General features: G+C 42.0%; 1 protein-coding gene across 3 annotated transcripts in view; it reads right to left on the bottom strand.

Moving 5' to 3' along the window:
- Positions 1-1,752: 1,752 nt before the first annotated feature.
- The window catches only part of LOC134530897 (heat shock factor protein-like), a 31,097-nt gene continuing 16,048 nt past the window's right edge, over positions 1,753-16,801 (bottom strand). For 2 of the 3 annotated variants that reach the window (XM_063366186.1, XM_063366187.1), the window contains one exon: positions 10,008-12,313. In XM_063366186.1, coding sequence (XP_063222256.1) covers positions 11,856-12,313 — 458 coding nt within the window. In that variant the 3' untranslated portion in view covers positions 10,008-11,855. Of the gene's footprint in view, positions 9,849-10,007; positions 12,314-16,801 lie in introns of those variants that run through there. The other variant, XM_063366188.1, reaches the window with a different exon arrangement.

Raw genomic sequence — 16,801 nt, 5'->3', positions numbered from 1 at the left:
ACATTATAAATTAAATTACTATGCTATAAAAATAAATACAAATTTATTAATGAATTCATAATTGAGATAAATGAACAGAAAATCACATATTTAACATGCACCACAAAACTGTACAACAATAAATATCATGGTGGTTGAGAGGTCAGATCACTATATCCCAACCAAGGCAAAAATGAAATGTGGCGAAGGGAGTGGGAGGAGTAAACCACTTCATCCTGTTGTTTGCTTTCAAATTATTTACATTTGGTGGTGGTGGTGGTACCGATAGATTTTTTTAGGATTCATCGGGAGGAGATATATAGGCCCCTCCCCCTGGTACACCTCTGAAAGAGGTCAAACTCAGACTTTTCAAAAGTGAGAAAGGAAGCGTTCAAGTATTAAATAATGCAATTTGGGGGAGGGGGGTCCTAATAAAATGTTACGATGCGTTACAAGGTCGAGAAAGGGGGGGGGGGGGGTTTCAAACAATGCATTACATAATATTGTTTATTTTTTTATTTAAATAAAAAAAACAGGCAATTAAAATATTCCAAGTTCACGACCATTTTTGTTGATGTTTTACTGGGAATCCCTCGACTGTATTGTACGTCATTCTTATTTTGTTTTTATTGTCAGTATTCATTAGTGTGTACGCAGACGCACATTGCTGTAATCAGTGTTGTTAAAGTGAATTTATACTGTAATGTCCTCAAATATAAAAGCTCTCATGCTGACTTGCAGGCGCAACTTTGCCAAAAAAATGCCAACAAAATTTGGAAAACGGCTAAAGAAAAACTAAAAAATAAAGGAAAGTTTATAGAACATATAAATGACGCTATACAAGAGTTCAAGGTGAAGGATACGAAAAAGAAAGCAACAATGCTTAATTATTTTACACAGGTAAGTTTACTGTTAACATGTAAGAATATTACATATAGGTTAGTATGTAATATATAAACCAAACCTAGATTTTTTATAAAAGAACTGGTCATAAGTATTATGTATTTTTAGCTACCAACGAAAACATCAAGCACACCAGCAACACTATTGTCAGCAAAGTCCAATGACCCACTGACTCTGTGTACACTTCAACAAAAACAGGTGCGTATGTACACTTTTTCAGTACAGTTTATGGTAACCTAAGAGCTTAATGCTCTTGCTAACAGCTGAGAGTCATGGATTCAATTCCTGTTAGGGGCAAACATTTATGTGATGAACTTAAGATGTTCGTTATGAGTAATCGCCCCAAACATTAATTAAACATAGCGAAATGTTGTTTTTATGAAAATTTATATATAATATATATATATGTATGTATGTTTAAGTTCTATATTGCATGTCTCAATAATACCTATTCTTAATTTATTTTCACTTCGTTATAGGATTCGGATGCTGTAGCTTCATCCGCATGTTCATCTCTTATGGAATTGATTGTCGGAGTCGCTGGAAGAGAGAGCAATGACTTCAAACGAAAGATGAGTGATACCATGATGAGCAAAGTGAGATTACTGATGAGGAAACTGTGGACAACCTGGAAATTCCGTCTACGCAACCACATACGACTTTGATTGTTTAGGATATCACTAAAAATGTTCCAAACAAACCGGTTCAAGAAACTCTTATGAAGAAAATTGGCTACTTCAACAGAGAATAAATGTTCTTACTGAAGAAAGGGACACTGGTATAGCCAAAGAATTGAAAGAAGAAGAAAAATGTTTAAAGAAAAAAAGAGACAGTGCCAAGTGTGCAAAAAAATTTTGAGCTAAAGAAAAACTTGAGAAAGCTGAACGTCGGACATACAATCCTGCTGCAGTAAAACCTCGATCTGGCCCTGGGCAGCCCCCTTTTGTTGACTTGCAACCTGCTCTCCTGGATACCATAATTATCATTGCCATTCATTGCAGTGCTGCTGATGAACGCCGCCGAACAGAGATGATTAGGAGTTGTCTCACTCTGTCCGACCTGCATGAGGTTGTTGTTGATGGGATTCCAAATTTCTTGAAGCGGCACATATCTTCATTTACCCCCACGCGTTTCTAACACTCAAGAGGGAAGAAGACACGTACGCACCGTACCAGTAAAGTTAGCAAAACCACAGTCCGAGATGCACAAAAAGCACAAGGATGGGGAATTCTGCACTGCTACAATTAGGTCCTTGGCATCTATCGCGTCGCTTCTGTATATTTTGTAGCAAGTATTTGTTCTGTCTCAAGACGATAAGGCCTGTGTACCAATAGCAATAGGTTTACCCACAGTGAAAAGTCAGAGCCCTCTTTTAATGATTATGGAATACAGAGTACTTTTACCTGACCATGACTGGGTCGTGGCAGAGCGGCACAAACTTATTCCTTCTGTATACGCCGGCATCAACGTGAATCCTGATGGTTTCGGTAAGGAAGAAGCTGTTGGCTACAGCAGGTCGACACACATATCCATAAGGAGTGGGAAACAGCGAACAATCATGCTTATGATTTCGAATCACTTTTATCAGTGTCTGCATTCAAACCCATAATGATGACAGAATCGAACACCGTGAAGCCAGGGATCATCATCTATGTAGATGGTGGGCCGGACGAAAGACCACGTTATTGGAAAGCCAAGAACTTTGCCATTCAACACTTCAAAAAATACAACCTGGACGTCCTGTTAATAGCGACTAATGCTCCTGGGCGGAGTGCATACAACCGAGTTGAGTGACGCAGCAAACGACTGTCAGGAGTCATCCTGCCGCATGAACATTTTGGTTCTCATCTCGACAACAAAGAAAACACTATTGATGATGATTTGGAAAACCGCAATTTTCAGCACGCTGGGGGGACACTTGCTAACGTCTGGAGGGAAATGACAATTGACAACTACGATGTTTCGGCAGAATATAGAAAGCCCGAAGATAGCTTGCAGGATCCAGCAGAACCAAATTTAGCGTGGAATAGCGCTCACGTCTGTGAATCACAATATTTCTTGCAAGTGATTAAATGCGCGGACGAATCCTGCTGTTACAGCTTAATGAGTGCATTGAAATCTGTCTTTCTGGATACTTTTCTGCCGCCACCCTGCCCAATCCTTCAAACCCCAAGCAAGCTAGTGGTACCTAGTCAGCTAGACAAAGGATCATGCAAGTTTTCACCACTTCTTGTGAGGTTGTCCGTTGATCTGTCGCCTCCTCTAGAAGGGTTTAAGCAGATGCCTTATGATTTCTTTTGCCCATCAGTACAATTCGACCTCAAGAACAGAATATGTGCAACCTGTGGGATCTAGTTCACATCCCACAAGAGTGTGCAAATGCACAGTCGTTACATGCATGGCAAGACTTCCCAAGACTGTCGTGAAAGTAGAGTACATTATGTGTGATTGTTTATTAAATAACAACATAAATAAATAAAATAAACAATATACACATGTATTGTGAGTTATTAATAGCTTGTTTTATTTATTATACCGCAAACGTGATTAAAACATTAACAGAAGTATTTTGGCGACTTTCCGGGATTTTGTGCAACATTGACGTGCGACGTGACGCGCACGTCTGTATTCTCGAAGCCGTCAGCCCCTCTCTTCCTAAACACATGTGCGAGCCGCCGCCGCCATTGGCCGCGACAGCTGACACCGCCCAGCCACAGCCATCGCCGGTTGCCAGGGCGACTATGCCGCGCCCTTGGTTGCCAAGACAACCAGTCGAATGCACGCGCACACTCCTACTGGCCGCCACCCCTCGCCTACCCCTCTCTCGTCAGGCCAAGCGAGTGCGCACGCAGCCTCCCCCTCCTCACCCACCACCGCCTGCCCGGCCGCCTCCTCCCATCTCCCTCCAAGCCCAGGTCCGTCCAAGTCACGTAGGCTGGCTGGAATTCCTGGAAGCGCCCGCGATTCCTGGAACCCCAAGCCCTCCCTATGTCATGCCCCGGTCCTCAGGAGGGGTATAAAAGGCCGGCCCTTGGGCCAGGAGGTCAGGTCGGTGGTCGTCTCTCGGGGAGCGCGCATCTCGCGGGCTGTTGGCTGGGAGTTCCCTGCGCCCTATTGGGTAACCAAAGGCTGGCAGTGCGTGGGGGATTTGTGGGCGTATGGGAGGCAGCCTAGCAGTGCCAACTGCTACCGACCGCGTCCCGCGGGTGGCGGATACGGGATCCCAGCTCGAGAGTTTCAATCTCGCTGGGGTGACTGTGAATAACCAATAGCAGTCCGCAGACCAATGGCCGGTCTGTGGAGTCGTTATCACGGCTATCGGGGTGAAAGGTAGCCTGAATGTAGCTCGGCGCGTGGCAGGAAGCAGTTCTGTCGGCGAAGGCACCGCAGGGGAGCTCGATGTGCCATAGTAGCGAAGTCTAGACGAACTGCGGGCTGGAACTTGCGGAGCTGTGGACTGCTGCGCGTGCAATGGAACTGAACAGCATCGGAACTCTGAAGGAAGAGATGGCGGCACCTTCAAGTTGGAGCCAGTGGTAGCCTGGGCGGCGCGACCTTCAACCGACCCGGGAATTTGGGGGGCAAGAGGGTCCGACTCGCAAGATAATTCATTCGCCTGAACGACTTACCCCACCCTGGCTTGAAAGGTGGTTGGCTGTTGACCGGAAGAAGGAAGATGAAGATGGCGCAATGTCAGGCTGCCTTTCGCTCCGTGCGCCCGCAGTTCGAGCCGGTTTACTGGCTCATCTGCCCACTTCTGTTTTAACTGTGGCTGCCTGGGCAGCTGGGCTGGGCTGACGAGTGAAGTCGCCCGCCCCTGGGGGCGCATACGCCCCTGGTTAATAATAACTCAGGAGTTCCCAGCACTTAAATGCGGGCCGCAAGGCCCAAGCACCCAACTCCAGCATGGTTGATTTTTCAGCCCCTCCAACTCTTCTTACCTGGACCCTTCTTCCCTCTTGTCCAGTAGTTACCTGCTTGCATAATGCATGTTAATTGATCCCTGCATGACCCGGCCCAGGGTTTTCCCTGTGTCTATGCAGGTTTTACCTTGGTCACATTAGCTAGCTTTTAAGCTAGGCAACCAATGGGGCGTCAGCCATGGCGCCAATTGCAGCCATGGCTGGCCAGTAAACCCCAATAGCACACTATGCACGCACCCTTGTCCTGCATGGTTAAAAACCCGCATGGTAGAGTGTATAGGCTTCGGCCTGAGACACACTTAGGTCCTCCCTTAACCTGGACCCTCCCCTTACACACTTAGAATAAATAAGGCAAAAAAAAAAAGTCAGTTGGTGTCCTAGAGGCACCACTGGCAGCCGAGCCTTGCTCACCACGCCTTCACTGGCAGCCGAGCCTGCCCGCCACGCCTTGTCAGCAGCCGCGATCCGGAGTACGACGACCGAGTCCGCGGAGTAGTTTAGAGTGTATAGGGAGACTGTCGGCCTAAAAGTTGAGTGTTCGAATAAAAACTCGTACCACGTCTCTGAGAGTGTCCTTTCGGAGTGAGGGAGCTCCTCGGGGACCTACCCACCCAGGCAGCAAGTCAGCCAGCCAGCAAGCCAGCCAGCAAGCCAGCCAGCCAGCCAGCCAGCCAGCAAGTCAGCCCTGCTACTGCAGGGAAAGGAAGACCGCAGAGCCAAGCCAGCTGCAGCAAGTAAGTAGGCATCAGCCGAGAGACACTGGGAGCCACTTTCAGGGCATCCCAAGGTGAGGGAAAACCTCACCTACCCCTCTTAGGAACCTCCATTTAGAGGGTACTCGTGCCAGTCAGGCCATACCTACTTATCTAGGCAGAAACTGAGGATTGATGCTTAAGGCCATTCTGGAAGAGCCAGGTGCCACGCGACAACATAATTATAACTGTTAGGTAAAAATGGTCACTTGGGTGTTACGTAACATCACATGGGGGGGAGGGGGAGGAGGGAGGGTCAAATATCTTCAAAAATTGCATTACGTAATGCTTGAACGCCCCCAAACGTGGCAGATGCTGTCAAGGCCCAGTGGTTTTCCAAAAGGTGCTCCCTAACTCACCCATCATCTCTTATGAGCAAAATGTTGAAGAGCTTTATTTAGCCTTAGGTACTTATTACAGTAAAGGGAGATGCCAAAAAATTAGAGTTATAGAGTTTTCGACTTATGAAGGATTTCGACTTAAGCGGATTTTGATTCTACATAAAGAGGGTTGAGATTCATTCTTATACATTTTGAGTTAGAGAGGTAAAATAAATAAAAATTTAAGTTGCAGAGGTGACAAACATATTTTTATTTATTATAAATCAACATTATTTCAAAAAATCCATAAAAAAAAAATGGCATTAAAAAAAAAAGTAATTTTTTTTCTTTGGATAATTCGGTTGTTCTCTATCTATAGCATTGTCAAAGGTATAAAGAGCAGAAAATTCTTGTTCTTCAGGGTTGCTGGTTTGCTCTATAAAATTCCGTAAAGTATTCAATGTGGTTCTAGCTTCTTTGATGGAAACCCTTGGAGCGCATGTAGTATTGTTTGAGTCTTCTATGTCATCTAAATAATTAGTATCGGTTTTCTGAGCTACTGAATCAATAATTTCGTCATCAGATAATGTCCCAGCAGTCATAACTCCATCATCGTACTTAACAAAGTCCTCCAAGGATATTCCTGATTCAGACACCACTACTATATTCCATTCTGCAGGAGGTGAAATAGAAAAATCTTTGGTTTCAGCTTCTTCTGTTGACGACGATGATAAACCACAGTGTACATAACAGTTTTTTATAGTTGTCCCAGTTACATTTCCCCAAGCTTTATCATCCATTCTCATGGCTTGCAATACATCTATAGTAGAATTCTTTTTTTCTTCCATATTATCCAACATGTTCCTGACAACTTCTTTCCGATATAATGACTTGAAGTTTTTAATGATACCTTGATCCATAGGCTGTAAATTTGATGTGGTATTGGCGGGCAGATATTGGATTTTAACAGCTTTCATTTGTGGAATATCATTTAAGTGCTGTACAATTATCAAGGAATAACAAGATTTTTCTTTTTTTCTTTGGCCATTTTCTTATCAATATTTATGAGCCAATTTTTGAACATTGCAGAAGTCATCCATGCTTTTGTATTTGCTTCATATTGCAAATGTAGTGATTTACATCTTGAAAAAAGAGGTTTTTAGATTGCTGATGACCAATGGTGAGAGTTTTTCTGTGCCCGACATGTTTGCTGCTAGCAGAATAGTCAAACGTTCCTTGCTATGCTTCCCACCATGGCATTTATCATTTTTAAAAGTTAAGAGTCTTATCAGGAGGACATTTAAAAAAACAGCCCCGTTTCATCAGCATTAAAGATATTGTCAGGTTTGTAACCATGTAACAAATCTTGCAATTCACTTTTCCATTTGTTACAGGTTTCAATGTTGACACTTGCACTTTCCACACAAACATTTTTAAAAACAAGTACATATATTCTTTTAAACTTTTCTAGACATCCATTACTGGCCCTGAAATTAGAGAGTCCCAATGATTTAGAGTATGTTTCCGCTTTTTCTTGTAACAGTGGTCCACTAACACTGATATTTTGGCTCCGACACTGCTCAAACCATTTAAGTAAGCACTCCTTCAAGACCGGAAATTCTGAAATTCGCAGTCTATTGCAGGACAAACTTTGACCGTTTTGTATTTTTCTCATGATGTCTGATTCATTTTTTATTATTGTTGACAGAGTACTTATTGGCAGGCCAAATTGTTCAGCAACATCTTTATTCCTTTGACAGCTCTTCACAGCTTCGAGCACTTCCAATTTTTCAGCGAGACTCAAAGTTTTCAGTTTACGTATCACAGCACTCATGTTTTAAAAATTTTATTTGTAAACTGTTGTACAAATTGATGTATAGCAGTCGTAACAGTCGACAACAAATGACTTGCTTCGCTAAAGTTAAAATGAAATCAAAAATAATAAAATTAAACACCTGACACCAAGCAAGCTAACATGTGAGTCATAAATTCGTGGTAATCCTATTTATTGTATACTCCTAAATTTATTTCTAAGAAACAATAGTGTACTTCCATTGTCAACAAATTCTTAAAACCGGTAACTTATTTTTCTTCGAACTATAGAGGTGATAAGTTTCAAATAATCGAGTTGTAAAGATTGTAAAATAAAACATTGCTATGTTCGAGATTAAGACGGCCAATTTAATTTTTCGAGTTATGGAGGGAAAATCTGTACCAAAATAGCTTGGAGGGACTCACTGATTATTTCGACTAATAGAGGGTTGAGATTTCGAGCAACGGAGGTTTTGGGGCTTGAATGGAAGGGAACACAAAATTTTTTCGAGTTTGGGAGGTTTTCGACTTATCGAGGTTCGACTTAAAGAGGTTCTACTGTAGTTCCTCTCTCTTTATCACTGCACAACTTTAGCCAAGATATGTACATTTTTTCAGAGCCTGAGCAAAATTGAAATGAAGAATGTAGTGCACATTATGAAGGAATAATTTTTAGAAGTATGGCTTAAAGGATAAACACTAATTCACTAGTGTTGTTTGCCAAATTAATTACTAAACATGGATTCCACTGAGTGAGATGCCAGAAAACAAAAGTCCCAGTACTTTAACTAATGATTTACAGATGAAATTTTTTTAGTAACAGTATCGGCCAATTTTCTGAATATCTGATATTCCAACTAATGATTAAAAAACCGGTACACATGAAAACAGTACAATAAATTCATCTATTCAGGTGTCACCCATATTTTATATTTACCAGTTTATAATGCTGTAAGCATCTTTCACTGGAATTTTTTTTGTAATTTAAGGCAATACTTGAATGTTATGTTCGTTAATTAGTCAAAGACATAATGTGTATTAAGCTAGGTACAAATTTTATGCTGCAAAAAATTTTGTCATCTAATAAATATCCTTATAACCAACATTCTATTAAGGTACTAACTTATTACTTAAAAATATTGAATTTATGTATATTTGCACTGTGATTATTTAAAAAAAAAGTACCGAATCGGATTTGTATTGGTTATGGGTAGGGGCAGGCATTTTTCGCGAATAAATATGAACGCCTATTAGACTTCAACAAGGTATAATCACAGCAGCGTTTTCTTCCCTGTGATTGGCGGCAGTCTGCGAGAGAAGTCGTTGCCTTATTTTACCGAGCAACTCAGGACACGTTTGCTTCCGCACTGAACTACTGTTATTGGTGTTGTAACAAGCGACATGTGCCTGAAAGATTCACACCCAGTCACAATACACAGACGATGTTACAGTGTTTTAACTTATAACTAGAGACCTGCAAAATTCGCGGTTTCGATGGCCTTCAGGATAGACTGCACATACCCCTGTACACTCGGGCAAATAACGCAAGTTCATTGGCTGCTGACTTGTAAGTCATCTCAGCTGGTTTGTCTGTGATTCGATCCTTCTTTGGTTGAGGGTTTATAACTGGTTGAGATTCGTTCAGATGAACAGTAAGCCAACAGCAAAATTATCTAAGAGGTATATGTGTTTGAATTCTAGCCTATCACCGAATGAATACGCGAATTTTGCAGGTCTCTACTTATAACTATTCTGGAAATATTTTCGCGAAATTATGCACGGCCCTAGTTATGGGATCTGTTAAAAGAAATTATCGGTAATCGAATAGGTGTAATTCTTTATCCGTATCGCGAGATCGCTAACAATTACAGTTCCACGACTTCCGTGAAGAGTAGTTCGGCTTCAGGAGACGCGACTATTGCGAGCCCGGAGATACGCGAGCTCCTGGCCGAGCACGGCGTGCTCCAGCTGGCGGTTGGCCAGTTCCTGCTCGGCCGCCTGCCGCCGCACCTCCCACGCCTCGCGCTCCAGGCCGGCCAGCCGTCGCCGGCTCTCCAGCGCGACGTGCAGCCTCATGGTGCTGAGCCTGTGCTGGCGCGCCAAGCGGCGGCCCGCCTCCTGCAGGGCCCGCGTGGACTCCGCCACCACCTGCGCGGCACCTGTCCGCAGCACAGAGGTCGTGAGTCGTAAACCCACAAGCCAACAATCTCTGTCCCTACGCGGGACCTGTGACTTTCGGGGCGACTGAATTGTTGCCCATTGGAAGGGCAGCCCTTCAGGATTTTTCTGACAGTGGTTAGTTTGTAAAGTGACCTAACCTAACCTAACCTAACCTAACCTAATCTAACCTAACCTAAGCTAACCACTGTCAGAAAAATCCTGAAGGGCTGCCCATCCAATGGGCAACAATTCAGCTCCCCCTGACTTTCCACCAGGGCTGTAACCAGGATTTTGTGAAGGAGGGGGTCCAGAGTATTTCATTTTTTTATGAACAAGAATTCTTTATAATAAAAATTTTAAAATAAAATGAATATCACTCTAAAAATCTCTAAGAATAGTAGAATGAACTCTAATGTCTACACAAAGAAATATAATGACAGTTTTGCCTGAGAAAATAAAACTGAAAATTTTATACTACTTCGGCTTTTATTTTAAGTTTTTAAGTCAATTGTTTGGTGATTTTATTAATAACTTACATCATTAATTTTGTACGGTAAATTTACCATTTTAAGAAATTCCGACTCCGAAGGCAGCGAAACAGGGATACATTAGTTTTAATAGAAATAAATAGGGACCCCAGAAAATGGTAAATAAAACTGGCTCATTTCAGTGTAAAAATATGACAAAAGCGGTGCAAAAAATCGTGTAAAAATTTGGTGAGATACATTAAATTAAAATTGAAATTGACAAATGAGATTGGTTTAGCTTCAAATTTTTTTAAAATTTTAATACCAAACATAAAATGCACTCAGTTGGCAAACACTAAAAACTAAATACTACGCAGTCCACAGAATATTATTTTTAAATACATTTACCCTGGAATGAAAGCACATGCCTACTTTGTAAATATTTGTCACATAGGCAAACAATGGCAAAGAAAACTAAGACTGCAGTAACAAATTTACAAATTAAGTGAAAATTACATAAAAAATATAGTCAGTTCTTAAAACAATTTTCTACAAAAAGATGTCTTTGAACACATGCTTTCAACAGATGAGCTTTCTGCCAAAATACTGAGTCAGGAGGATTTCTATGTTGCTGGGTTTTAAATTCACTCTTAAGTCTGAGAATATGTGTCCATATGCAGAGAATGCCCGTTCACTGTCTGCATTTGATGGCGGTATGGAAAGCACTGAGAGAGAACAGTTAACAAAGTTTTTGTGGCCATCTTGTAAAGCCCATAAAACAGCTCCAACATCTACAGGCTTCATGTCCCTCAAAAGTTCTGAAACATGAGTCTGGAAGGTCAAGTATCCTTCCAAGAATTCTTGCTTCGAAAGGGTTGAGAGGACAGGGATTTTCCTCACAGCAAGATACAAACTGTCATCAACAATATTACTGGTCACATGTCTTGGATTGAATAACATTCCCACATGCAAAACAAACTCTCTAGCTGTGTCTTGCTCCATCAAAGTCTGAAGTTTCTTGTGGCAATTCAAACCTACACGAGTAAGAGTACTACGAAAAGAATGCTGCTTTAACACTGTAGAAAGCTTGGCTATATCTGAGTTTGTTCTATCTCCTAGACATCCTTTACTTACAAGTAAATACTTCTCCATAATGTTGGTCAGTGTTGTGTGTACTTTGTGGACCAGTGCATAAGTAGAGCCTTCAAATTCTTGTATAGCTTCCACAGTGGAAGTACCGTGTTCAACAAGGAAATAAGAGGAACACTGAATAACTGCAACATTGTCTGCAGACAGGTTTTTGAAGTAAGCGATGGCGCTACTTCCTTCTTCTTCTTGTTGAAAGAATTCAATTAAATCCTCCACATACTCTGCAACATATTTTGCAGACCCAAACCAAGAATTCCACCTGGTCATGACCGGAATTGGGAACAAGACTGCCTTCTTTTCTTCTTCTGAATACTTTTCTTTTAAAAATGAGAGGTACCTATGTTTACGTTTACGTGCATTCAGAAAACAATTTTTTGTGTTCTGAATGCACTAATTGAGCTCACCTAACTCAGCACTCCATAAGCTGGCCACAAGATTCAGCTTATGTGCCCAGCACTGAATGTGGACCATCTTCTCTGAAAATATGTCCTTCAAAGAAGAGACACATTTTGTCATGTACCGTGCTGAGTCAGTAACAACACCTACCACATCTTCGTAATTTATACCAAACTCGACAACAGTAGATAAAATGGCCCTTGAACATTCTGCACCTGTTGCACTTGGAAGTTCCTTAACTGCACCCACAAACACATTCTGCTGGGAGCCAGATGACAAAACTTTAATCAAAATAATGAAGATGCACCTTCCAGCCCTGTCCGTAGTTGCGTCACACATCAACACAATTTTTTTGTTCTGAACAAAACTTTTTATTTCATCTTTCTTCTCAGCATTCAGTTTGGGAAGATATGTTTCCCTCAAAGTATTAGCAACTGGAAGATCACCAGAGCCTGCAATCAATAGTGGCACAAGATAAGAAAGACTATGAATTTTAAGTCTAGAAATGTGATCAAAAAATCTGCTAGATTAGTGCCTCCTATTTGAGGTTAGGCCTAGATTCAACAGCTTACACAATGAAAAACAAAATATTTCTCTCAGCAGAAAATATGTAAGTAGTGTTATTTTATGCTAAACTCACCTTGAATATATTTTTCTAACCATTTCCTCATGCAAGGATTGTCAGCTTTTTGCAAGGGAATGTATGATGCTACCATCATTTCGAAAAAATCATACACAAATTTGTGTTTGTGTTTCTGCAAATTGGCAATGTTTTGAAGTGATTCGCTGATAGAAACTTGTTTGGAAGACAATACAGAATCACAACTTTTTTTTTTTTTTTTTTTGCATTTTTCATTAGACATGTGTTTTGTGCACGTATCTTTGCCCACCCAGTCCACGCGCACGTTACAAAACCTACACATCATTATTTCATCTTCTAAATCAAAAATGTAAAATCCGTCACTTTTAAACTCCCTTTCACGATCATTTATACAAATAATCTTCGGCATTTTCTGGCTTCAAGCAACACGCATTAGTTATCCTCTCGCTCCGAGAATCACCTGATCGTATTGATAGGAACTGAATACTACGTGATTAAAAAAATTACGTTGTTAAAGTGAATATACTAGTCAGTTAGGCCCGTAAAAGTTACTGTGAGAGCTATTTTAAACGCACTATTATATCATAAACTAAATCTTTTCAATTAATAACTATCACATAAACAAAAATGGCTCATAAATTACCGGTAATTACATAAACGATAGTTTAAAGTAGGTACGTGATTGCATCCTGCCACATTTTTCGTGCTCTTAACTTGATCACGGCAGTTTTACTAGATTTTTGGTGTTTGTTTCATAATTCTCGCACACGCGCTATACTGGTATATGGTACGAGATCTTTGGCATTTGTACGAATGTTTATACTAAGTAGTACCAGAAATGCACACCAAATTTTTCGCAGTAAAACAAAGCGAAGCGGAGAGATTATCACGGGTACGAAAGTAAACAAATATGTACTGTATTTCCCCACAACAATTAACAACGGAAGTAGCATTATTTTGAGTAGTAATAACAGTAGAAGTTGTGCTGCGACAGCCCGTTAAAAGTAAACGAGTTAAACAAATAAGCTTAAATTTAGTTTCAAAGTAATATGCGTCGGCAGTGTTTGAGAACAAATAGTGAAATTTCGCGGAAAATTGTCAAATGTGGACAATTTCGTCGTTTTTCGCGAATTTCGCGCTTAACTATTTTCGTGGGTCCCTAGTAATAAATCATATATCCAAGCAAATTAGGCTGGAGGTAAGAAACTGAGAAAGAATAACGTACATTATGATTTCATAGAAAGTCTTTTTATTTACCTTTATTTTTTTTTTCTAGATTCGCCCGCAAAAGAAGCGAAAGGGTGTCAATTTTTTTTATAATAGTCATGTCCCTGAAGGTCGTCAAGCAGTATGTAAGTTATGTGGTATTATTTATAAACATGCAAAATCGACAAAATCATTTTTACTACTTGCTAAATTTCTATTTCTTAAGGGGTGAAGGATTGTAAATACAGGTTTAACATTAAAAAAACAATATTCTGATTAAATCTAACTTAATTTAAAATATTGGTAATGATTAATAAACAGAACTTAAACTATATTCTCTTATTCAACGTTCATTGAAATATCACCTCTTAAGTTGCAACAAAGGTGAATATTTATTTTTAAAAAACTTAAAAAATAACATTTATGGATCCACTAAATCAATATTGGCAAGATATATTTAAATTCAATATAAATGTAATGTTCATTAATGGACTATAAAACAGCGAATTGCACAAAACTATTTAATTTGGCGACCGATGTCGCCAGATAGCAAGAGTACCCGATAGCACCACTTACCACCATGCCTTTGTAGAACAACTGACTTCCGGAGGAAGCAGGGCAGCCAACTCACAGCAGCCAAGTAGCAGCGCCACTATCGCCAGCAGCGCGGCGCGCGAGATTCAAAACTCAAGTGTGTTGACCAATGCCAACAATGTTTATAATGTCCAAGGTCTATTTACACGGAAACTATACAATATACATAACATACCGCCCACCTTGAAATCACCGATTTCAACAGTCACAGGGGAGCGGGCATAATTTCACTGCTGGCCGTTTGACAGTGCCTGTGACAGTGCGTACAGTGGACACTCGTGCCACGCCGTCCGTTCCATGATGAAGATCAACAATGCGCCCCAGCGGCCATTGCAGAGGTGGAAGCCTGTCTTCCTTGACCAGCACCATCTGGTTGGGGGCAAGACCTGACGCCCTTTTCTGCCATTTGCTACGTTGTTGCAGCGTGTGCAGGTAATCCCGATGCCAGCGATGCCAGAAATCTTGATGTAGTCGGGATACAAGCTGCCAGCGATGCAAACAGTTCATTTTTACCTGACGTAAATCTGGTTCGGGTATTGTCACTAACGGTTCCAGCGTCAGGAAATGGCCTGGGGTCAGAGGAGTGAAGTCCTTGGGATCCGCACTGAGGGGACACAACGGCCTTGAGTTCAACACTGCTTCAACCTGAGCCAATACTGTGTTTAACTCCTCGTACGTTAGGATCTGCTCTCCTATCACCCTCCTCAAATGGGACTTGAACGACTTGACACCCGCTTCCCATAAACCCCCAAAGTGAGGAGCAGCTGGCGGGTTGAAATGCCAAGTCACACCAAGATGTGCGAGCGATGAAGCCACTGTTGTTTGATGGGAAGACGACGTGAGGAGTTGTTGTAGTTCGGAGAGCTGATTTCGTGCCCCAACAAAGTTGGTGCCACAATCGCTGTAGATGTCCGAGGAACGTCCTCGACGTGCAATGAAACGTTTATAGGCAGCCAAAAACACATCTGTCGATAAGTCCGAGGCTAGCTCGATATGTACTGCCTTTGTTGCGCAACAGACAAACACGCATAGATATGCTTTCAGCACAGCAGCCTTGCGAAGACGGGCCATCTTAATCAAGAATGGACCAGCGTAATCAACCCCCGACCTTGAGAACGGTTTTACCTGCTGAACCCGCATAGCTGGAAGGTTTCCCATCAGCGGAGCAACTGATGATGGAGATGCACGAAAACAACGCACACAACGGTGCACAAGGTTGGTGATTGCACGCTTGTCCCCCATAATCCAGAACTTCTCCCTGAGAATGGCCTGGAGTGCTTGTATTCCCGGATGTTGATTAACTTCATGGTAATGACCTATGATCAGTCTTGTCAGGGGATTCGATTTAGGAAGAAGGGCTGGGTGCTTCTGCTCAAAGGGCAGATCCGAATGAGACAGTCTGCCGCCCACCCTAATCACTCCCTTGGAGTCAATGAACGGTAGCAATCTACGAAGTTGTGGGGAGGTGATTTGATCCTTCTTCAAGGCAATTAAATCACTTCGATAGCACATGGACTGAACATAACGTATCCAGAACTCTAGGGCAGTGTTTAGATCCTTCGATGACAGCTCTTCTATGGCCCGTCCTTCCAGTGGATGACGACAATTGTTGATAAATCTGAACAAGCAGGCAGTGACACGCAACAGCCTTGTCAACCGACTGAAACGTTCCAATAATGTGTCCAAGTCCCCAGGGGAGATAAAAGTTCCCAATGCCACTACCTTCCTTTCAAGCAGGATTACGTCAGAAGCCTTAATGCACGGAATACCTTCAGGCCACTGGTCCTCAGCCTTCTTCAGCCATGAAGGGCCAGACCACCACAGAGGATGAGATACAATTTGTGCTGGCAGAAGCCCACGGGATCCACAGTCTGCCGGGTTATGTTCAGAACGAACATGCTTCCACCATTCTGGACGAGTTAGCTCTTGAATGTGACTAACCCGGTTTGCCACAAAGGTCTTTAACTCATGTGGAGAAGAGTTTATCCAGGCAAGAGTTACCTGTGAATCAGTCCAGGCAGTAACCGAACTGAAGTGCAGTGTCGCTCCATAGGCATCAATGACATGGTGAAGCAGGCGAGCCAACAAAAGGGCCCCACATAGTTCTAAGCGAGGCAGCGACTGAACCTTGAGTGGCGCTACCTTCGACTTGGCAATCAGCAAGTGTACCAGAACTGTACCATCAGGGTTGTCAATGCGCAAGTACACAACTGCTGCGTAACCAATTTCGGAGCTGTCCGAAAATCCATGCAACTGGTAGGAACCTCCTGCCTGTCCTCGAATCAGTCGGGGAATGGTAACTGATGACAGTTGTGACAGCTGAGTGTTGAAGTTCTTCCAGTTGCTTAGGATGTCATCCGGTGGTTCAGTATCCCAGCCCAGGTTCCGTGCCCACAAGACTTGGATCAGGTGCTTTGCAAACATACTCAGTGGGGTGAGCCACCCAAGAGGATCAAAAATCCTAGCCAGATTTGACAGGATTGTCCTTTTTGTGGCATTGCCAGAACTAGGCTGTATCTTGTAGGAATATGTGTCCGAC

This window comes from Bacillus rossius, chromosome 3 (assembly GCF_032445375.1).
Source record: "Bacillus rossius redtenbacheri isolate Brsri chromosome 3, Brsri_v3, whole genome shotgun sequence".
Classification (NCBI taxonomy): domain Eukaryota; kingdom Metazoa; phylum Arthropoda; class Insecta; order Phasmatodea; family Bacillidae; genus Bacillus; species Bacillus rossius.
Note: the sequence above shows the minus strand (reverse complement) of the source record. Positions and strands in the feature narration are given on the sequence as shown.